Source organism: Hydra vulgaris, chromosome 09 (assembly GCF_038396675.1).
Source record: "Hydra vulgaris chromosome 09, alternate assembly HydraT2T_AEP".
Classification (NCBI taxonomy): Eukaryota; Metazoa; Cnidaria; class Hydrozoa; order Anthoathecata; family Hydridae; genus Hydra; species Hydra vulgaris.
In genome coordinates, this window is record NC_088928.1 from 40,626,494 (window position 1) to 40,652,007 (window position 25,514).

The 25,514-nt window shown below is 29.5% G+C and overlaps 1 protein-coding gene across 3 annotated transcripts in view; it reads right to left on the reverse strand.

The window, feature by feature from the left end:
- Nucleotides 1-23,752, reverse strand: part of LOC100213633 (potassium voltage-gated channel subfamily H member 2) — a 43,151-nt gene extending 19,399 nt beyond the window's left edge. For 2 of the 3 annotated variants that reach the window (XR_010640849.1, XM_065805705.1), the window contains exons 1-5: nucleotides 23,606-23,752; nucleotides 23,305-23,535; nucleotides 23,121-23,234; nucleotides 22,265-22,374; nucleotides 2,472-2,858 (exon numbers count right to left, since the gene is read on the reverse strand). Coding sequence is in view for 2 of the 3 variants with exons in the window: in XM_065805705.1 (XP_065661777.1) it covers nucleotides 2,472-2,858; nucleotides 22,265-22,374; nucleotides 23,121-23,234; nucleotides 23,305-23,535; nucleotides 23,606-23,666 (903 nt within the window). In the remaining variant the exon portion in view is untranslated. The remainder of the gene's footprint in view (nucleotides 1-2,471; nucleotides 2,859-22,264; nucleotides 22,375-23,120; nucleotides 23,235-23,304; nucleotides 23,536-23,605) is intronic. The other variant, XM_065805706.1, reaches the window with a different exon arrangement.
- Nucleotides 23,753-25,514: the final 1,762 nt, after the last annotated feature.

Sequence of the window (25,514 nt, forward strand, 5' to 3'; positions counted from 1 at the left end):
TTAATGAGTTTGTGTTAAAAATTCAAGAGTCTAAAGTTATGGGAAAGAAATTTAGTACAATAATTGATGAGTGGACTGATAATACATTCAAGAGATATATAAATATCAAAATTCACAACGGCACTGAATCCAAGCAATATGCATTAACCTCTGTTGGGTCAGGTAGTTGTAATGCTAAAAAATTAAAAACAACTGTCAGAAAAAAACTCCAGGACATCAAACTTGACGTTTCAGAAGATATTGTCCCAACTATAAACGATGGAGCTTCCGTAATGAAAAAATATGCCACCTTGATGCCATTTGAAAGTCAACTTTGTTACAATCATGGAATAAATTTAGCTATTGTTGACTGTTTATATCAAAATGATCGTGAAGAGATGGATGAATATAATGATAATGTTGAACTTGATGATAAAGATGAAGATTTTGATGAAAAACTAGATTTTGATGAACAAGAAAGCTCTTTACCAATGGAAAAATCCTACTTTGATGATATATCAGTTGTTCGAGGATATATGAGAAAATTTCGAAAATCTCCATTAAAAATTGCTCGCTTTAAAGAAAATGTCCAAGAAACAACAGGAAAAGAGTTAACTCTATTAATTGACTGCAAGACAAGATGGAATAATGTACTTCCTATGTTGCAGAGATTTTATGAACTGAAAGAAATTGTAAAATCTGCAATAATTGAATTTGAAGGTTCATATGAAGACAGCATTGAAACAAAAGTTAAAGACATAATAGATTGTTTGATTCCTGTTGAAGAAGTTATTATAAAATTAGGCACTAAATGCTGCAATTTGATGGTGGGAGAAGGATCATTTTTCTATTTATTCAACCCACTCAACGCACAGGAAAGTGATATTTCGCAAAAAATACTGGAAAATTTAAAAACTCGAATTGATTCACGAAGAAATATCGATTTAATATCAACATTGATTTTTCTTCACACTGATGATTATCCAAAGGAAAATGATTATTTTGAATATTCGTCAAAATTAACTATTAGAAAAGAAATTAAGGAGCTTAATACAAGACTATTTGCAGAATCGTTGTTGGAGGAAAATGATGATGAAAATGATTCAAATACAACATCCAAGCTTGATGACACAACCACTTTGTAAACCATCAGAAAACAGTCAAAACTTTGATCGAAAATGAAATTAAGGTGTTTGAAGGAACAAAAGAACGTACAGATAAACTTCAGATGATCTACAATGCCTTATTAACTATGCAAGCAACATCAACAGACGTTGAAAGAGTCTTTTCTGTAGCTGGAAACTTCAAGACTAAACTTTGTAATAGAATGAAAGAAGAAAAATTGAATATGCTTGTATTTTTAAAGTATCACTTCTTAAATTAAAGCTAAAATTTGAATTGAAATCAAGTGGTTTTTTTCACACATTTTACTATTTGGTATTTGTACAAATATTGAAAACCCAAATATTTGGCATCCCTAATTACGTTTCATAAATATGATTAATGTTTATGTTTAAATACGGTTTATAGACTTTGTGTTGATACAATGCCCATCACTTTTTCTGCATCTCCTGCGTCTTCTGCATTTCCTTTCGTGGAACTTTTTTTATGGATTTATACAGTTTTAAAAATAGTTAAAAAGAAAGTGCAGGCTACAGACTATGCGCGTAAAATTCAATTATGCCTATTTAATTTTGATTTTGGAAGATTCAGTAATTAAATAATGTTTTTAGTGTGAGGTGATGATGACATGTGGGGTGTGATGATGATGTGAGGTGTGATGAAGATGTGGGACGATGACTACATAAATGTTATGCATCGAAACCTGAGTACTACACACCAATACATTGAAATTGTTGTAGTTTAGTTATAGCCGTTCACGGTAAAAAAACTTTGTGGCCTTCTTTGGGTTTTTCATTTTTTATTTGTAATGATATCTTCATTTGTAATTTTTCATTATATATTTATACAAAGATTATAATAAAAAATGAACAAAACAAAACAAAACTAGCAACAATGCCGGTGCCCAATTTACTTCTCAACCTTATAAATCTGACATTTTTCCCTCAAAGGTTACAAATTCTTAAATTCTTCGATGTTATACTTGATAAACAAACAAGTTGGAAAGAACACTTTGAACATGACATTGATAGAAAAAAAATTTGAAAATATATTTGAACTATATGTAATATAGATAAAAACTGTTTAAAATCATTTTAAATTTTTTTATAGCTATAAATATAGGTCTCGGTATTTTATAAATTATAAGTTAATAATAAGACCCAAATTTTTAAAAGCCTTTCAAAAAAACAAACAAAAAAAAACAGCTTCATGATTTCAATTATAACTTATTTCAAACTCTTGTGGTTGTTCACAAACAACTTTGCTTTTATATATCTTGAAATTTATTTTAAGCTATATTTATAATAGAAGGGAAAAATAAAGTAAAAATAAAATCACAATAGTAACAAAAAAAACAGAAAAAAACTTACGCGTTCATTATAGAAGAAAGATGATGTCAAACATGACAACCCAAAAACAGTATGCAACGGAAACCATCCTTTTAAGTAATCTGACTTAATTTTTTTTAAATCCGTGACTAGAACACCCTTTTTGTCTACATACGTGGTAAAAAAAGTCAACCCAATGTCGACTAAAAACGCCATGTCAAAAACCGTATCAAACACTTTGAGAATTTTAGTATATTTTCTAAAACAAATCGAAAACGGAAGAACTATTGCAGTGTATACGATAATGAACAGCATAAATGAATCCCAGCATTTTTTCAAAGTGTGATCCTGAGAAATAACATACCGTGGTAACTTAACTTTTTCTCGTCCATAGAATGGTATAAACATTTCTTCATAAAAGCGGGTCATCTAAAAAAAAAGGTATTTATCTTTTAAGTTAAAAGGATATTGTAGAATACATCTATTTAAAGGTCATGGTCCAAAATATCTGAACGCTCACAATTATTATAGATAATTATAGTTGCAAAATATGCGCGCTGCCAATACACTAAACAACAAAGCCGTGGATGATAAAGTAGTTGTTAACCAATAGTAAAACATTTTATATGCTCTTTATAATAAAAACCATGTGTATTTCAATCATTAATATTGACTACAACATCTATGGCCAAACTTGCTAACGTACAGCTCTTAGCAAAAGGCAGTTAGTCTAAACTTGCGACAGATTCACGTTTGAAAGAACCTAAGACATCTATTAATTATGTCAATCAGCCCGCCAAGTTAACAAATCGTAAGCCGAGAACCAAGAGGCAACTTTTTATACAACTTTTTAAAATATATAAAAAATTAGCTGGGCATTCTGACAGAAAGTCTTTACAAATCAATTTTTAAAACTTAATTTTCTTGGAAACACAAAAATGGACATACGACCTTTTGGTTCTTGGCTGACAAAGTAGCATCAATCCAGAGAAATCTTGTAGATGACCAAAAACTATGGCACTAAAAATTGAATGGTTTACACTATTTACGACATGGAGAGACTGTTCAAATCGTAAATTTTTAAAAAGCTTTGAAGAATAGTGTGTTCAAACGTTTGAATTAAAAACTGTGATATTTTCAATTACAAGGAGGAAATTTGCTGTACAGATAAAATTGTTAGAACATGACTCAAAAAAATGCAAATAATATTTTTTTTGTTTTTATTTTTTTTGTCTCTCTCGTAACCAGGCAATTCGTTCAATTTTAACCCTATCAAACATTGTTGGCTAAAATTGAAACCAGTAAACTTTTAAACAGAAACCTTGAAAATAGGTCTGACAGAGGGCATAATAAGGTCGTGGTACAATAAAATTCCGCCAAAATATTTTTATTTAATGCGGCAAAGAATAAAAGCTGTTCTAAAAATTTGAGAAGCCTTTCAAAGTACTAAAACATGTTTTGTGCTTTATTATTCTCATATGTTCGTAAATGTGTACACTTTACAGCACAAAAACTTATTTTTTGCATTTAATATTGGGCGGTCGGATCTCTTTGTTCATAACTATATATAATAGTAATAATTAACTTGCTTTTAGTTACCTTAAAAGGCAACTTCTTTGAAAGCATCAAAGTATGTGGTATACAGTGCCGGCCTTAACCTTCTTCCCGCCCTCGTGCGAAATATTTCCTACCACCCCTGACAATTTATAAACTTGCTGGTAATTTCATGCAAAATGATAAAAAATCGAATTCAAAAATAATACTTAGCAATGAAATGCTAAATACAAAGAAACGTTTTTTGTTTGTGTTTTACACAAAGTACATTTAATTTTTTTAATTAATCTTTCGGGCCTTTTTATAACCAAAATCTTTGATTAGTGTAAAAAAATCAAGGTTTTCAGTAATATCGTTTTCAATTGAAACGGTTCCTAAACTTGAAAGTCTATCCTGCAACTATGTTGACCGCAGGTTTTTATTAGTTTCATTTTGGAAAAGCTTCTTTCTTCACTCGCTACAGTGACAAGTATTGTTCGCAAAATTTGCATAGCAATCTGTGTGTTTGAATACAAATCTTGCATTTTAAGCTGTCGGAATCCATGTTTGTGGATACAAATCTTGCATTTTATGCTGTTTTATAAAGTTTAAAACAATAATAGGAGTAATTTTATCCTTGACCATTTCAGAAAGAAAAGGTTTAATGCTCATCAGTTCATCGCAAAGGAGAATACCATTAATGTCCGATTTTAGATTTACGGTAAGTTAACGTTGAAGAGCTAAATATGATTTTAGAATTTCTTCTCTTTTTTGCAACTATCAACATTATACAAAAACTCCAAATCTTCTGAAAAATTCTCCAACTGTATAAATCGTTCTCTCATTGAAATTAGAGATGTGTCTAAAAGAGGATTGAAGAAATTGATTTCTAATTTTTTTCAGGAGAAAATGAATAAATTCCATCTTAGGCTGGTTAGTCAAAATGGCGTTTCACTCGTATTATTCTTTTAAGTGGTCTAAAAAGTAGGATCCACTTGTAATTCTACGGCCAAATACTTTTCATTTATAATTGCATCTTTAAAACCATATTTTCTGTCGTTTTCTAAAAATGAACAACAGTTTTTCACTAATTTTGCACTTTGAGTCACGTCTATGTTTTTCTTTTCAAAAGTTTTACTAACAATATTGACTTGAGAAAGAACGTCATACCAGACAATTAAAGAGACAAGAAAGCTAAAATCTTTCAAAAAATTTTTTACATCGGCTTTAAAATTTTCCATCGACTGAGAATAGCTGAGAATAGAGTGAACAATCTCTGGAGAATACCGAATAAAGTTATAGATTTTACTGAAGACCGTACCGAGTCACTTATTACTAAATTTAAACTATGGTTGCCACAGGGAACATATAATGCTAAAGGATTAAGATCTAAAACCCTTTTTTGTACCCCATTAATTTTTCCTTTTATATTTTCTCCATTATCATACCCTTGACCTCTGCAGTTAGAGATTTCAAGTCCATACTTAGTTTGCAACTCGATTAAAACTTCAGTAAGCCTAAGCCTGTAGAATCAGAAACAGAAAAGAATCCTAAAAAGTACTTTTTAATTTCCACTCGAATGTCTAATGACAAGTCAACAATTCGAATTACAAGAGAAAGTTGTTCTTTTCTAAAAATATCAGGTGTACAATCGGCAACGATTGAATAGTAAACGGCTTTCAAGACTCGGTTTATTATTTCATCATTAACCTTCTGCAACATTAAATTTATTAACTCATTTTGAATATTTTTCCCGCAGTAATGATTTGAAGTGCTAACTTTTATTGCAATTGCTAAATGTTTTTGCATCACAAGATCAAACTTTGCAAGTATCTGCATTAGTCCTTAAAATTTTTCCGTTTTGAGGTGTAAACAGTTTACTTAAACTCCCTCAAAAAGCCATATCATTTTCAGCTAGATAAAAAGTGATATTCATTAACCAAAGAAGAACATTTTGTCATCGCAAACTGTCTTTTTGTATAATTTTAACTTCTTCGTTATCTACAGTTTTTCCAGCTTTTAATCTTTATTCAGTTTCCACCCACTGTTGATAACATTTCATATGGGAGACGTTATTTTCATGAATTCCCAATGTTTCAGTTAAATGTCTCCATTTATTGAACCCATCAGAGACTAAGCCATCAGAGACTAACCCATCATAGACTTTGAATTATTATTAAAAACGCTGACAGCAAAAACAAAATACGGAGTTTTCAGAATCTGAATAAACTAACTATCTACGGCAAAAGGTTTCTCCATTTGCAAGCTTTCTATTGTAATAAACGCTAGAAAAATGTCAACCATTTCCTTTGTAATTTGAAAAGAACCAAGTTTAATTAAATGTTTCACAATGTTGCTAGATCGAAAAACTGGCTACTTACCTCCAATATATTTGGTGTTTCTTGTAAAAAATCTTTAGAAAAATCATTTGATTCTTTTAAAATAACTGGTTCATCATCTACTTCATTGGACATAGTCGTAGAGATAGTTGAAGCATCAGGGTTAAAATCTTCACGACCTTCGTCATGTTTTTTATAAGCAACATATTTTTCAATGCTCATAAATTTTTTAATTTTTTCAAATATTTAATCTTTCTCGGACTTTTTCTGTACTCAAACCCAGACAACTTTTTCCTTTAATTTGAAATATTATGTGACATGAGACAGATTATTTTTTATTCGTAAGATAAAATTTTTTTCTATAATTGGAAAAAAAAAATTGAACAGAGTTCTCAAGAAACATTGATAAAATTCTTGAAAAGATAAAACAAAACAGAACTTACTGATTTTTAAAAATTGTTTAAGTCAAGTCATGTTTTTTATAAGCAACATATTTTTCAATGCTCATAAATTTTTTAATTTTTTCAAATATTTAATCTTTCTCGGACTTTTTCTGTACTCAAACCCAGACAACTTTTTCCTTTAATTTGAAATAATATGTGACATGAGACAGATTATTTTTTATTCGTAAGATAAAATTTTTTTCTATAATTGGAAAAAAAAATTGAACAGAGTTCTCAAGAAACATTGATAAAATTCTTGAAAAGATAAAACAAAACAGAACTTACTGATTTTTAAAAATTGTTTAAATCAAGTCAACTTTTATAAACAAAAAATATGAACTTTTGAACTTCTTTAAAAAAAAAATTGTGCAACTTTTCAAAATGGCTCCAAGGGTAAATAACGCACAAATGATACTACAAATTACAATAGAAAATCGTGCGTTAATTATATTGTTAAGTAAATTTAGTAATTTTTGTCGTTCAGATTTAAAATCGCGTTTTTTTTTTTTTTGTAAAGGTTAAATCATTCATTTTTAATTTACTATTAGAAAATTAAGACTTGTGACTGATAATATTTTCCGTCCCTATTAATTTACCTCCTTCGTGCGGCGCAAAACCTCACACACCCCTTCCTCCTCTTCCTTCCCTTAAAAAAAAAAGCTGCCCCTGGTGGTATACTGGAAAATCAAATTAAATGACAATTACCTATAGTGTTTCTTAAGGATCAATTTTTTATGAACAATTTAAATAAATTTTATGACATTTGTAATTTAATTTTGTCCAAATTTCTAACAACTTTTTTGATAGCCATATTATTAATATAATCGATAGTCATATCGATTTAAAACTGATAAAAATAATGCTTCTGCGTTGCTTTTATAATGTTCGTAATGTTTTAGAGATCACGCCATGACAACAAAAAGTTTGCTCCTCGAACTTTTTGTTAGCAAAGGTTTTGCAATGCAAATTCGTTGTTACGCAACAGCAATCGTCAAAAATATTGGATCAAAATTTCAGTGTGACTTTTTCTGAAAAAAAAAGCAACTTGATCTTGAAAAATCAATCTTGTTTTTCACTTATAGCTAGAATGCCCCTTTTGCGTTATGCCGATCTGCCCCATTCTCATTGTTTAGAGTATATATATATTTTTAAAGCGGCCGTGGCGCAGCGGTTAGAGCGCTTGCTTTATCAGCAGGAGATCCAGGTTCGAAACGAGTTTCAGACGTATTTTTAGGATAGGAAGATTTTTAGGTTAGGAAGGAGGCGTGAACTTCCTGGTTAAATGCACTTCCGTGGTGTTCTGTGACAAGACCGTTAGGTCTTCTTGGGGCACCTAAATAACAAAACAAAAAAAACAAAAAAAAACTATCAATGACCAACGTGCCCCGCAGGGCCGTAGGAACAACAATTATATTGGGGGGGCAGTACTACCCCGAAATAGTTTTAAGGACCTTTTTTTATTATTTAGAAAATTATTGGGGGGGGGGGGGAGGGGAATGCCTCTGCTGCCCACCCGGTTGCTACAGGCCTGCCCCGGTATACCCTACGTTGCTACAATTGAATCAATGTATACAAAAACGTTCTAAGTCATTTTTTTTAATATTTGACTTTTTGATGAAAATTTGTTCTTTGAAGACAGTTCCACCATTGTATAGTAAAACATTCTAAATCAGACCTCTCCGTACACGTTAAATAGAGAGCTGAAATATCGTCTGTAAACTAAAAGGTTCTAGGTCAGTGACTTAGAAGGTTTTTGTTGGCAGCACTGAGAAAACGAGCTGTGTTCTGCTGGTAGCGTTCAGATGTTTTTAATCCAATTTTTGTTTTGTTTTGGTTACGAGTTTGAGGTTATTTGGGCTTATTTTATTATTCATGTAGTTTTATCGCAGTGAACACAATGTTTCAATTTCAGATCTTTTTTACTTATTAAAAAAACTCTACAAAAATTCCTCGTTCAACTTATACTTTAAAAAACACCTCAAATATGCTCGTAAAAAAACCGTTTAGACTATATTTATATTTCCACAAGGAAACTACGTCAGTCAAATCCGCCGTACAGGGTTTCTCCCACGCAATTTAATATTTAAATTGCGTTATGAATTGTAATTATTACAATGCATCTCGTTGTTTTAATAAAAAAGACTTATATTCGATGAAGAACCTAGTACTCGCAGTGGAAGAAAGGTTTAAAATGAGGCTATGTGGAAAAGGAATGTTGTTAAAGAAGCTAGAATGAAAGGTAAAGAGTACATTGACTACAAGGGAAGAACTGTACCTGCTATTACTGTTGGAACTGATTGCAGGTGAAATTTGTATTGCAATTTCGATACCCAATTAGCCTTTTAACAATTTTTTTATTACATACCATGCAACATGTTTTCATAAAAACGTCTTAGACAAAACTAATCCAACACGTTCCATATCGTTCCATTTAGGCTAGTGAATTGACCTTAAACAGTAGCCAATTGTTAAAGCCGAATTACTCAAACATCATTTTTTAGAGTTTGGCTATGGCATTTAGGCCTACCTCGAACATTAATATCAGCATAATCTAATGAAATATTTTGCTTTCAGATGCTCGAAGAAATGTACGGAACGTCTAAAAAACCAGAGCGACGAGATCTTCGCACGCATGAGATCGTTAGAGACAAAGAACGAGCAAGATATGTTTCTACAATCGTTGATTACAAGCATGAAGGTAAAAACTCACCGACCCAGAAAGGAAGGTGCCGAAAGAAGAGTAGCTCATGACTTTTCATTTACTTACGAGGTTTTGGTGGGGGATGCCAAAGAAAAGGTTTGTGTGGATGCCTTTAAAAGCCTTTATGGTTTTAAAATTAGTCGTATTCGACAATTGCGCTCCCTGTTGGTATTAGGAAAATCACCAAAGGACCTTAGAGGGAAAATATTAGGAACGAATGCAATCAGGGGCAATGTAAGACTTCTCATAAGAGAACATATCGAAAGTTATCCGGTGAAACAGAGCAAATATGCTGGTAAAACTATCAATTATCTAGATGGTAGACTAAACGTTAAAATTTTGTATTCAATGTTTAAAGGAAAACATCCTGAAGCAAAATGTAGCTACAAATTTTTTCTAGGCTACTTTAAGGACAACTTTACGTTAAGATTTGGCCGTCCCCAGATAGACTCTTGTTGCACCTGTGAGGAGCTTAATTTAAAATTACGAAGCCCTCATCTCAGTGATGCAGCAAAGAGAAATGCTGCTGCTGAACTGATGCTGCACAAATGTCGATCAAAAAAGTTTTACAACAAACTCAAAAAATGAAAGCAACCCAGAAACTAAGCTAAATGAGCTGCATGTCTCAGCGATCGCATTTGACTACATGCAGAATATCCCTTTACCGATGATACCAGTCCAGGAAACCTTTTACCTCAGACAGCTATCTGTTAACCTCTTCTCTATTCACGATGTGAAATGCAATAAAGTTCATGTTTATGTGTACCATGAAGGCACAGCCAGAAAAAGCCCTGATTAGGTGTGCTCTTTTTTATACAATTACCTAATGTCTGCTCCACCACAGTTTACTGAAGTCCATGTCTACTCAGATAACTGTGGAGGCCAAAATAAAAACCATACACTAAACAGAGTCTTTTTGGCTCTCACAGATACTGGCCGATTTGATCGAATCGAGCAGTACTACCCGATAAGAGGTCACTCGTACCTACCTTGAGACCGGGACTTCGCTGTAATAAAGAGAAAACTGAAAAAGTATGACAGGGTATACACTGTTCACCAGATAACTGAACTTATCATTACTTCTAGTATTACTGGTAAGTTTACTGTTGAAGAAGTTGCATCAGAAGATATTATAGATTTTCAAAAGTGGTGGCCAACATTCTACAAAAAATCTTGCATTTCGGAAGAAACACGGGGAAAGTGCTGCTAAGTTCCTGCTAAGGATAAGATAAGTTTTAGAATAAGTTCTCGAATGCACTTTACTTACGGGACTTCTCCAGGTGTAATTGTCTGTAGGCCATTCATTGATGGGCTGATGGTCTAAACTTACAAGATGTCTCAAGCCGTCGATCGCATCGTCGAGTTTCCGCAAAATGTGTGCTACCCATTGGGTAATGTTCCGATAAAAAGAGTGAAACTGCAGGATATTAGGAAGCAAATGCAATATGTTCTGGATGACTTCAGTGGTTTTTATGATGAACCGACGAGGCGAATGGCGGGAAGAGGAACACAATATCCAGTGAGGTGTCTACAAAGGCTTTGTAATCGGTCCTTTCATACATTGTGTGATTTAACATGTGTATTAGTTTGAACTTTGATTTTTAATAGTTTTTGGTACAAAAAATGAATAAATATATAAAAGACAAGCTTTTTGTTATTATCCTTAACAAATGTAAACAAAAAGGTTCTAAGTCAGACAACTTTAACTATGTATAACACATATATATATCACAAATTTTGATATATATTTTAACAAATCTAATATTTAAAGATGTCAAAAGGCACCCTGAATTTTTTTTGAATTTATTAAAGTAATAATTTTTGGTTTAATAAGTTTTTTTTCTTTCCCCGAAAAAATAGTTTTTATGACTTAGAACGTTTTTGTATACATCGATTCAATTATAACATTAATAAACAACGTTACTTTACTTAATATGTCAAAACTAATAGTCTCAGTCGCTTTGAAATAAACTTCAAAGTTTATGGTTACTTGTCGGAATTTCAGCAGCAATGTTTGGGCCGATCTCAAAAACTGAAAATTTTGTAGGAATATGTTCCAACATATGCTTCCGAAAAGAAAGTTCCTTTTAAACAATTTAAAACAGGATTAAAACCGTATTTAACCGGTTTTGATTCAACAAGTTAAATAAATAAATCTTTATTATTACTTAGCGCGCACAGATTTTAATTTATAAATTTTTATTATTATTATCAAAATATTGATTATAACTTTTGTTACACATTTTTTTCTTTAGGATTTTATAAACTAATTAATATAATCTTATATCGTTTGACCGTTTTACAGCTTATGAAGTTGAAACACGATATTAGCAATAAGACAAAAGTATCTTTTTCTTGCTTATACACTTTTATAGGAGGGGTTACATCGGTAAAAAATGAGGCCTTTAATTTGTCAGCGTGCAGGCTTCAGTTATTGACCAAAGGCCTAAATTGCAAAAACACAACGGCCTTCCTTTTTAAAAACACAACGGCCTTCCTTTTTAAAAACACAACGGCCTTCCTTTTTAAAAACACAACGGCCTTTCTTTTTAAAAACACAAAGACCTTCCTTTTTGGACTAGCTTTTTAACTGTCATTAAAAAGCTCCAAAACAAAATATGGCTACTAAAAGAAAAATAGTAGTGTCAGATAAATAGGAACAATTAGAATGTAAGAAATATGTTAAATTGGATCAATACAATGAACACATTTTTAATGCTTGCTATGCAACATTGAAATAGATGTCCGAAGCTAAAAACCTTCTACAACGCCCAAATATCTAGAGTACCCTAAGAAAAAACTACGAAGCTGAAAAAAAACTATGAAAGCTAAGAAAAAACTATGAAAGCTAAGAAAAAACTATGAAAGCTAAGAAAAAACTAAGAAGCTCAAATTTTAACATAATTGCCTAACCTAAACTATGTAACGGAATATTTATTAAGAAAACAGAAAACTTTTCATCACCTAAAGTATTATAGACGTATTATAGTGTAACAACTGATAATAATTTTTTTAAATATACGATAAAGTTTATCTTCATTGTATTAAATACCATGGAATAACATTTAAAATGTGATCACTGCATTATGCTATGTAAAAATCGATCATTCAATATCGCAAGAGATGCTTCGGAAATGTAATAAATTTAGGCTTAGAAATTCATAAAAATGCAGGCTTAGAAATTCATAAAAATTTTTTTAAAAAGTGTTAAAAATAAATCATGCACGGTATAATTATAAGCAAAAACTATAAGCTGCAAAGGTCAGTTTAAAAACTATTATTATTAAAGCCTAAAAATTAGCTTTTGCAATAGAAACTACTATTTCAGAAGCAAATTAAATATTAGGCTATGATTTCTTTTTCCTCCCATTTCATAAACTTTACAAAGAAGTTCCTAAACAAAATGAAACTGTATTACACGCAATGCAGTCTCGCTTAATTTTTGGAAAACACTGTTTAAGCTCAGTCAATGCTTTAAAAGCGTTACTCAGTCTGATCTATAAACAACAACCGTTAAACGTTGGTTTGCTGATTTTAAATGCGGTTGCACAGTCACCAATATTGCTGAACATTCCATAAGTCCAAATAAAACATTTAACCACATAAAAAATAATGCTTAATAATACAATATAAATATCACCTAGTATTTTAATTTTAGGAAACACTTATTTTAGAGGATCAAGATCAAAAGAACTTGAAAAGATTATTTTCTTAAAAGATTGTATCAATTAAGAAAATCCATTTTTCCAGTTTAATTTTGAAAGTAGGATTATTCCAACTTTGGGAAAAATCAACATTTTTTAAAGCTATCTGGTTCCAAATTAAAGCTCCGCAATATGATATAAGAGATCTTTTAGACAAATATTGTTGATGAATAAGATTGTCATTTTTTTGGTCAAATTGGTTTTGGGCATATGAATTTTGGAATGATAAAGGGGTTAAGTTTATCTTACATTTAAATTACATTAAAACATTTAAAATAAATATAACGATTTTTAAAGTATATTAGACGTGCTAGATGCTTCTATTGTCATCCAAATAGACTTGTTTTAGCACTACTTTATGCAATATTCATAGTTTATATAACATTGGTTAGTGAGTAATAAAGTTAAATTTATTCATGTCTATTTACCAAATTTCTTGCTTTGTATATTTTAATATATATATATATATATATATATATATATACATTTTTTTTTTAAAGTGCCACAATGTCTTATTTAATTACTGGTTAGTATTTGGTCAAGACATCTAAATTTTACAAAATAAAGATTTTCTCGCAACTGTTTGTGATGGGGTGGCTTTTGACAGAAGAATTAGAGTAAAAAGGAGCATTTCATCACCTTTTTAATTTAACACACTTTTAGTTTAATAAAATTGTTTGTAAAAAAAGACAGGTAAACAGATATATTTTGTTTATGTTTATGATAAGAACTTAATGAACCTAAATGCTTAAGTGCTTTTAATTACAGGAAAAAATAAATAAAAAATAGGATTGCTTTGTCATGAAGTTTTACCGTGATTAACGAAGACTCTTTAACAGGAAATATTTTGTTGTCTAACAGTAATATTTTGTTGTCTAAATATTTTGTTAAATGTTTTGTTGTCTAAATATTTTTTATTGAACTGTATTTCAGATATTTTTGTTACATACAGATTAACCATAAAAACTTTTATAAATATTAGAGTTAATCTGTAATGTACAGGGCCGACGACACACACACACTTTTTTTCTAACAGACCTTTTTTTTATTATTTTAGAAATTTCTAGGTATAAAGGATTTTTTTAAAAATTGACGATTGTGCCCATCCACCTCGAAACTAGTTTCGTCGGCATGGATGTAAAATTTAATTATTGATAAAACATGTTTCAGATTATGTTGAGACAACTGCAAAGAAAAATGTTATCTTATTTTTTTATATTAAATCTACAAGCGACGGAGTGAAGTAGCTCAATCGCAGTAGGGTCTTCACTGTTTTAATTTAATCTTATTTAAAGTTTTATAGGCTTGCTCTACTATATTATTTTGCTTAGAGTCAAAATTTATGGAGTGATAATAAATAGTGCTTAATTTTTGTGTTGATTGAAATTTATTGAGATTAAAATTACAATTGAGATTATAAAATTGACTAAAATCTGATACTCATTCAGTAAATTCCGGTGTGATGGCTGTCGAATCTGACAGTTTCTCACTACAAGCAGCAGATTATTAATTTTAAGATAAAATTTTAAAATCAAGTTTACATCGGGGAATGAAGATTAATAAAAAAACGTCTCAGAATCTTATATTTTAACAACAAAAAAAAAGAAGTATTTTTTTAATGAGGCTTAGGAAAATGAAATTTCCATATATCTTTGTCAAGCATCTGCTATGCATTACGGACTTGATGTAAACCAAAAAAGTAACTTTTATATCAATATGCAGCTAAAAATAACATTAAAATTCTAGACTGGAAAAAGAATGAAAAAGCTTGCACTGAATGGTTTTATTTGTTCTTAAATTACATAAAGTTAACTATTTGTACATCAGATGCTACCAGCCTTAGCCGAACAACTAACTTCAATCGCACAAATATAGATGTCTTCTTCAAAAACTTTGATAATATTCAGAAGCGCTTTAGATTTATTGGTGGTTGCGTTTACAGTACTGGTGAAACCGGTTTTACAATAACTAATATTTGCATTACAGTATTAATAATGCAAATAAGCCGCCAAAAATGATTATTGATAAAGCAATTATGACAGGTAACTTTTGCTGAAAAAGGAACCATAGTCAAAATGGTGGGTTATATAAATGCCCCTTGAAAATTCTATTGATCGTTTTTGATATTTTCTCGTACCGTAAACCGGTGTTACTTGAATACCGGAGTGACTTTGAATACAAATCTTTTTTTTTTTTTCAAGTTGTAATAATCAAAGTATTCAAAATAGTTTATATTTTTATTATTTAAAGTTTTACTTTGTTTATTGGTTTTTATTGTTCCTTAAAAAACGATTTAAATATTTCGGATATTTTTCTAAAAAAATTAGTCAGAACACTTTGTACACTTCCTCAGCTAGTGTACCAGCTTGTTGTTTAAGTTACTTAATTTTTGTTTATATATTTATTGAGCATGTAAAATCTAAAGAAGTTTGTTAGCCTACTATAGTTATGTTCCATTGCTATAGCATAACATACTTTATTGTATACATTTTTTTGCATACTATGCAACTATAAATATAACTTTAAATAACTTAAAATAAGGTTTAAAATAAAGAGCTGACTTTAAATAAGGTAGTTACTTTAAATAGGTAGTAAGATAGTAAATTTAAATAAGGTAGTAACTTAAAGGGTAACTTTAAATAAAGGCCTTATCAGCTACAATATCCATAATATGATGCCTACATGCAAGATGTAAAAGAGCTTTTTGTATTAGACTGCATGCACCTGCATACTGATTTGTGTTGCTAGCAGTGTTGTGTCAAAACATAAAACTAGGAGTGAACTTACTTCTCAGGTCTATTGTGAACGCCTCCTTATATTGCATCCTGGCTCAACGGATGGAGCCACGGCTTAGTGGCAACTCCTGAATGTCATTGCCAAGAGCATCAGCTGTAGCAGCCAACAGATGAGGAGTTTCTCTGTCTGTTACTTTAGTTCGATCCAAAGCTGCCGCCACATGTTTTGTAATAAGTGTGATTTTGCTTGGTTTGAATGACCATGGTTGCTCTTTCAATCTCTTAAAAGCAACTGGTTCTTCCTCACTTGCTGCATCATTTTCATCTAACTCAGTGCTACTGCTCAACAATAATGGAACCTTGCTAGTTAGAACTTCAATATCTTTCTTTGATTTCATAAGATGAGCTTCCTCCTTTTTCCTCTTACTTTCTTTTGATTCCACTTTCTGCTTCATAATTATTATCTACTTCTGCTATGTAACTCCTTCTGCCTTATCTCTGAGCGTTCAAGAAGGCCCAATCCTCGGGGATCTTGATCAGTACTTGTGCATTCTAGTGAGCGATATCAAAAATCTGGTCCAAACGTTCACAAAATGCCTCCTCCTTTTTATTTGAATAACAGTTCGACGTTTACATGCCTTTTTTAGCCCTTGCCATTCGCTGTGGATTTTCAGAACTCGTTTAACTGAATCCTACCAATGGGCAGTTAGGATATCAGCTTTCTCTTAAACGTCAAGAACTTGTTGCACTGTTACCTCGGCACTTTCTTTCAACACTATTTCAGTTCTTTGTGGTAATAAAAGAAGACTGACAAAGTCTCTTGCAATAAGGGCAACTTCTTAGTTTGGTTAAGGTTAGAAGCTGGTTCTCCAATCAGCCACGTTAGAGACTGATGTCTTCTCTTCATGGCTTCATCATTTGTAGTTGTGGTGGTGGTCATTATAAACCGGTGACCGCTGAAAAAACAAAAAAATAATACAGCGTTGATAATTTAGCAAAAGAGCATACTTTTCAATTGTAATTTCTCCAACCCCGTGGAGCTGATTTACTCTGTCACATTGTGTATAAATTCATAATAGTTACAAGAGTTTGTCATGGATATTTTGTATATGTTTAAGCTTCAAAAAAAAACATTGTTATACAATAATATGTAGTGTAATAACTTGTGTAAGTTGTGTAATAATTCAGAATCCAACTTTTTTGATTGTATTATATGAATCAGATAATCATTATCTACACATCTACACATTTAATATTGTTGCTACTGCGGACATCATCATAGAATATTGAATTATTAATGAATGATACAATAGTACATAGTAAACAACAGGTACTAAGTAAGTAATCAAACTTGATGCAGTAGATATATTAAACTAAACAACTATAGTGACCTGCAATATGCATGCAGTAACAGCAGTTCAATTTGAATTTAGCAACCCAAATTATTAAATTTATCCTTTTTTACATTGAATGAACCAGTTAACCTATGCAGCAATGCAGTTCTGCACAAAGCAATCATAAACATTAATGGACTTCTCATAGTAACTCTTATATAAAACAATATGGTGAATACTTACATAACTGTCATCCAGTAACGCATCTAATAACGCGAATTTGCGAACTGATCGAAAGCAAAATGACATGTCCGGTGGAACTTCAAAGACTCTGTGCAACCTCTTAATATTCACCGAATGATACAAAACTTCAACAGATTTAATATTTTATATATTGGACTCATTTAGCACCTTCCAACTTGCAATAACATAGTGTTCATTTTTTTCCATAAACCTATAGACCACCCTAATATACATATATATATATATATATATATATATATATATATTTTTGTGTGTGTGTGTGTGTGTGTGTGTGTGTGTGTGTGTGTGTGTGTGTGTGTGTGTGTGTGTGTGTGTGTGTGTGTGTGTGTGTGTGTGTGTGTGTGCAGTGTATATGCTTTTTTTTTCAGAACACTAATAAATTTAACATCTTGTATAAAAAATTTGTTATATATTAAGTGTGTATACATTCAATATTGTGTTGAATTAAATTTGTTGAAAGTACTGTTATTCATCTTTAAATTTATTTTTATTCAGCAGTTTATAGCATTACTATTCCACGTTTATACGAAAATAAATTGATACAAGGCAGTGTATAAACTATACTGAGTCACAGTTTTCAAATTTTATGGTAACAATAAACATTATTCGATGAAAGCGATATTCATTGGGTGCAAGTTGTCACTTTGTATAATAAAGTTAAAAAACTTTACCCGAAAAAACATGGAAAATCCATAGTTTTTACAAATATATAAAAATTAGCAGTTGTACAACATGTTGTAATGTCAATCATGTTTAGTGTCTCTGGTCAAATTGTCTCTGGTTACGTTTATAAAGCTGACCATTTATGGACAACAAGGACCAAAAGTGAACCACCAAATGTACAATACAATGAAAGTCAGGACGGCTTGATTATATTCACATTTTTGACTGGTTTATTATTGTTTTTTGTCAAAATGTAGGAACTAAAGTTCATGTTAGTTATAATCTAAGCAATCTTTACTGTAAAAAGGTACTTGAAATTACTAAAGAAAATAGTATCTTGTTGCAAAGAAAACAGTATTCTTTTATACAACTGGTAACTCTACCCATTTATTGCAACCTCTTGATGTTACATTTTATGGACCTCGTAAAAAGTATTAGAGGAAAATACTTGATCAATCGAAAACCTCTTGTTCCAAAAAAAGCACAGGCAATTACAAAAATCAAATCTCCTTTGTTCTTTCTTTACTTATAAACATATTTTTCAGGTCAAAAGGTAATCAGAAACTTAGTAGCTTATTAGTTTTGAAAAAATATGGGATTTACCCATTAGATATAAGTATCATCTTCAATCATTTGCCAGATGTTAGTTCTAATTTTAGTAAGCCAAGCAGTAATTAATGTACTTTAACAATTCTTTCATGTTGATGTCAAGGAAAAAGCAGGCTCAAAGGGAAGAAAAAAAATTACTTTAGCCCTTTTTAAAAATATTTTTTTTGAGGATTTTGGCAAAATGTAAAGATGTTCCACTTGCATAGTCTGTTAGTGAAACTAATGTAAATGAGACTTTTTTATGCTAGTCCACTTAAAACATACCCGTTAAAACAAAATAAAATACTAAATGGGTGTTTGTTATGAAATAATATCATATCATTTTAGCAATAATAAATTAATGTGAAAATAGGCTGTTGTTTTTATTAAATTTTAAAACAAAACAATGCGTTTTTGAATAGGTTTTGTTTTTACAAAAAACGCATTCAAAGTTACCAAATTTGTGGGGTAACTTTGAATGACTATTTAAACTGATATTATACAAAATCCTTTTATTTAAATATAATTTTGAATTTAAATTATGTAAGAGTCAACCCTTGTCCCTACATTCATCTTGTTAAATTTCAAATATTGTCAATAGTGAAGGAAGAGCAAGTAAAAATATCTCAAAAACTTTCACAGTATCCACTTTCGAACCACTTAACATACCAGTATTGGTCTATGAAAATTTGAATAGTTTATGTGATTATTACTTCCCGTTTCTACTTCATCACCCAGTTTGTCCAGCAGTATTTCTTACCAACTATGGTCGGACTGCAGTCCAAATAACTTTTTCTTTTTATGTATCCAATGTATCTAATTAGATAATAAACCATTTCAAAAAACGGTTGAGAGAGGTGGTCAAGAGAAAAAGTGCAAAAACAAAATTTTCTAGAACTCTGATATTTACTGACAAACAAGAATTGAACAAGCTAAAAGTTTTATAAAAGGTATGAAAGAAAAAAAAAGCAAAGAAAAGAAAAAATTCTATAAACTCTGATATTTACTGACAAACAAGAATTGAACAAGCTAAAAGTTTTATAAAAGGTATGAAAGAAAAAAAAAGCAAAGAAAAGTAAAAATTCTATAAACTCTGATATTTACTGACCAACAAGAAATGAACAAGTTAAAAGTTTTATAAAAGGTATGAAAGAAAAAAAAAGCAAAGAAAAGAAAAAATTCTATAAACTCTGATATTTACTGACACACCAACAAGAAATGAATAAGTTAAAAGTTTTATAAAAGGTATGAAAAAAAAAAAGCAAAGAAAAGAAAAAATTCTATAAACTCTGATATTTACTGACCAACAAGAAATAAACAAGTTAAAAGTTTTATAAAAGGTATAAAAAAAAAAAAAAAGAAAGAAAAGAAAAAATTCTATAAACTCTGATATTTACTGACACACCAACAAGAAATGAACAAGTTAAAAGTTTTATAAAAGGTATGAAAGAAAAAAAAGCAAAGAAAAGAAAAAACAAAAAAATTTTGCCCTAAGGCATCAACTTAATGCTTCAAACAATTTAGACATTAACCAACCTGTCAAACAAATATACTTTGAACGACATTTCATTTTGCTTAAACCTTAATAAGTTATACCTGTTGTTATGCTACTATCTACTGCGCGAGAAATACTTATTGAAGTTAAAAGTGGATTTGTGATATAAATTACAAGTTGAAAGTTAAAAACTAAAATGCAATATATTTCCTCACAGATATTACAAATGATAAAATATATTTTAGGTTTTACAAAAATTAGTAAAATAATGTTTTTTATTTTAATATTAAATAAATAATATTAAGTCAAAAATAAGTGAGGCAAAAAATGAGCAGTGGTGACTTTTTCCAGTTTAACTCTTTAAGCATTAGTTTTAAAAAAAATATTAAAAAAATTTTTTTAATAAGAAATGTTTAAGTTCTCTTTTGAATTCTTTAAAATAGAGTCTTTTTTTAATTAATATTTTTAAAACGTTTTTCCATACAAATGTTTCACAATATTGAATTTAAAATGAACCGAGTTTTAAATAAGATTCTAGGGTAGGGTTGAAAATTTCCCGGAAATTTTCAACTCAGAAAAATTTGGAAATTTTCAATAAAAGATAAGTTATTTTATAAGTAAAAAGGTAGAATTTTATGTCTTATTTAGGCAGTTGTTATAGAAAATTTTAAGGTAAAATATTGTGAAATAGATTATAAAAGTTTTACAAAGCCCCCTTTGAAAAACACTTTTTTGGGTATTTTGTTGAGTTTTTTTATTATAATTTCAAGTAGCGACTATGATAACTTATTTTCAAAATTTTTTAAAAGAGTTATAAAACTATTTTATCCTGTTATTTGCTAGCATATTGATGTTCATTGCTGTGCAAGCTTTGTTTAAGGCTTAGAATAATTTGAAGGGGAAGGGGCATTTTATAATATCTATTAAATTGACCTACAAGTTACTAAAAACTGTCAAAATTATATATAAAAAGATTTGATTGAATATTTACAGTATTTTACAAAGTATTTTAAAGACGTTATTGATTAATGAAAGACAAAAAGTAAAGAAAAATTTTTTTCTAAATTTGAACTATTTAAAAATATAGTTAACAATAAAAATAAAGAGCTAACGATTTCAAGGTCATAAATTCCTCCGCTATGTTTAAATAAGTTCGATTACTGTCTGATCTGTTATACGATTCTTTTTAAACTCGATTTGTTTATTATATAATATATTGTTCTCAGTTAAATAATCATTAAATTTTTCATACATACATCATTGGTTCTAATAATTTTGAGAAACATGGTAAGACATAAGTAGGCCTATAGTTGGAGTTATTTGTGTCGTCACTAGTTTTAAAAGAGTTTGGGGTACTTGCAATTTTTTAATTTCTCCGGTACAATGCTAAATTTTAATGAAAGTTAAAAAATGTGACAACTCAATAATATCAAACATTGTTTTAACTACGTTCAGGCTAATTTTTTCAATGCAACATATTTATTATTTTTCAGACATTTAAAATTTATTAAAAATCTATTTGTGTGTTAGAGGTGTTGACCACATGTAGAGTTGATAACTCTCTTAACTTTGCCTGTGTGTTTTTTTAACTTTGTTAACTTTGTTTTTTGTGTCTTTTTTTTTTAATATTAGCTTTAAAATAATAATAATAATTTTGTTGAAAACTAAATACAATTATCCTCATATTATTGATTGCAACATTATTATTGGTTTCAACATTATTATTGGTTTCAACATTATTATTGATTGCAACATTATTATTGGTTTCAACATTATTGTTGATTGCAACATTATTATTGGGGTCAACATTATTATTGATTGCAACATTATTATTGGTTTCAACATTATTGTTGATTGCAACATTATTATTGGGGTCAACATTATTATTGATTGCAACATTATTTTTGATTGCAACATTATTGTTGATTGCAACATTATTATTGATTATTTTTGTAATTATTGTTTGTAAATTTGATTAGGAAAAAAAAACATTGTAAATCTCAACAAAATAATGTTTAAAAAAACAAAAAACTTACTTCTTCCAATGACTTCTTTTTATCAAAATTATTATTTTCTAACTTCATTTTGTTTTTTGCCATTACACGCCTAGCAATGTTTCGCCATTTTGTTTTAGGTGATTCTAGCTCTGAAAAGTAAGTACGTAAAATAAAGGTTTACGTAAAAAGTAACAACCTAGCAAACATTTTTAAAGTGGATTTTACAGTGGACCTATATAGGCTTTTTTTCGAGATTAATTGGAGTTTTGATCGTTGGTTATTTAGTGGACTATTAGTGAAATCCACAAATAATGGCCGGCCGATAACTTTCCAACATGTTATATAGTGTCTAATTATCATACGAGCCATTTTTGACAACTTCTGCTAATGGTCCATTAAGTAGTCCATTAGCAAAATTACAGTGAACCACTCAAAATGCATTTATAGGTCTATTAAAATTTCCGTTATAGAATTTTTGATGAGAAGTGCACAAACTAATATTTTATAGATAAAGAGACACCTATAATCTTTGTAAAATTTATATTTCCTAACAAATATTTAAAAGATTTAAGACAATTTAAAAACATTTAAAAAAGACGTTTTTAATACGTCTTTTAAATATATTAGACAATTTTTATACGCTTGGTAGACGTCTTTTTTTGGCCGAATGTTTGCTGGGTTGTTTATGTTAAAATATTTAGAAGAGTTAAAATTTTAGTCAAATGTATCCTGTTTTTGAAAATTAGAACAAGCATTAGAAATCTTGAAATCTATTAAACGATCAAATAATAAACCAGTATTTGAGATAAAAATTGGTCATTTATAAATATTTGCAGTTTTCTAATAAATTATGATACAACTTTTTTTAAATTGACTAGAGAAAAAAGGCACTCACCGTTTAAAGATTTTTTTAAATGTCCTATTTCGTTGAAAAATATCAGTATAAGCGTTGGTTCAAGGTTGCAGTTGAATACAGGAATAGTCGACACTAAATACCATGCTTTAAAGCCTATTGAATGAAATAAATATATAGAATATCGTATTTTTGGATCTTAAGGTTTTAATTTTTATCAAAATACCTGACGCATCATAGAGAACCATCTCCACATTTTCTTTCTTGTTTAAATCTATGGCTTCCTTATATCTTTTAATCGAATGTATATTAGTTTGTTTTCCAAAAATGAAATCGAGATAAGCATCATTTTTAAGTACTACAGTACGTAAAAGTTTTATTTTTTCCGAAAATTGTACGCTGCAGTAAAGTATTGAACGATTCAGCGTAACAGAGCTGGCAATTATAAAGAGACTTCCTAAAAGATTAAATATTTTAAAAGCAATCATTAAATAGAATACAAAAATAGAAATCTTTAAAAATCTAACCCATATCTTTAGCTTTTTCTATAATAGTTTCTAAAAATCTGTTTTCATTGGAATCCTCCATTATTTATTTTTACTACTCCTAACAATAATGTTTTAAATAAAACGTTTACTTCAAATAAGTTCTACAAACACTTGTATTGTGCAATTAAGCAAAATACAAGTGTTCATTAGATAAATATACATTTAGTTTTTGACGTTTTTCCATGTTAATAAATATTTATTAATTTATTTTTTGAACTTATCAACTAATTTGTCTGAGATGCAAACCGTTGTTTATCAGTTAAATTTTGAAAGTACGAAGAGTTTTAAATTATTTCTTAAGGCATCTCCAATATCAAAAGAATACTACCTATATTCAATATCAAAGAATATTACCCATAAGTCTCAAAATAAAATAAGCAAAACAAGCAAAATGAAGAATAAGTTAAAGTGATGTTTGCTTTTAATCGAAATTTTGATTTAGTTATTATTTAAATTTGTTGGTATTGTTTTATATATATATATATATATATATATATATATATATATATATATATATATATATATATATATATATATATATATATATATATATATATATATATACATAAAACCATACCAATAAATTTGAATAATAACTAAATTAAAATTTTGATCTTGTTCGCATACTTCTAAACAAAGTTTTTTTAAAGCAAAGGAAACCTGTCTTTGGTAATTATAATGCACTTCTTAGAACTTTTTTTCCATTTATCTAATATTGACCTCCATGTTATTTTTGACGGTCTGTAAAATGCAACACTTTTTGGCTAACAGCCACTAGATGTTGCATTTTACACACACTTCCTTACACACTTTTGAGTCCAGATTTGTTTACAGCACGTACAACTATATCATAGTTAGTGTTTTGAAATTTGTTCGTCGCCAAAATGATAAGCTTTTAATTTAATATTATTCAAATAGTACTTATAAATCTGTTTTTTTTTTTTTAACTCTTCTTACTTGGACACTATTTCTTTAATTTTTGATAGGTATCTAAATACAATTAAATTAACGTATAGAGAACTAAATGAGCTATTAAATGTTATTAAATGAGCATTAAAAAATAATTTAGTTTGTGGCATTTAAGAGTCAGTTAAAGTCAATCTGGATTTTAGTAAGCATCCATTACTTTTTGTTGTTGTTGTTGTTGTTGTTGTTGTTGTTGTTGTTGTTGTTGTCACTTATAAAAATAAAATGTTTATATAAGTTATAAAATAAATGTTTATAAAAGTGTATAAGTTACCGCGACAAAAAAAACCTATGGCGGGGTTTTATTATTGAAGATTAAAAATTGATTTAAAAAACTCTCTTTTTACAAATGGTACAAAATAATTTATACCAGTTTTTCATTGTCATAAAGAATTACAAGCCAAAAATTGAATAAAGCTAAAATTTGCATTGGGAACTTTCCTTTTGGGGAAATTTTAGGGGAAAAAATTAGATCAATTTTGACACCTCTAAAATCTCAAAAACTATATAAGGTTGGATAACAAGTTTTATGTTGATCAATAACTTGTAAGAACAATATGTTGAATTGCATGGCACTTGATTAATGAAAATGTTAAATGACGCAGATGAACAAAATTAATTATACATTAGGTTATTAAGATATTGAAATACCGCAGTTTCTTTAATGAAGCTTTAGCATTTCCACCTAAAAGCTTTTATTGCAATTTTTATTTAGTTATTTTAGGTGCTCCAGGAAGTCCTAACGGTTTTATCATTGAGCTCCGTCGAATGGCATTTAACCGGGATGTTCATCCTTACCAGTGTTACAAATATGGTCAGACACATTTTACTTTCATTTGCAGAAAGAACTACTTTGCGCAACGATAATTTGTTTTCTTTTGGCATTAGATCAGTTTTAAAACACAGTTGTGGGTAATGGCTA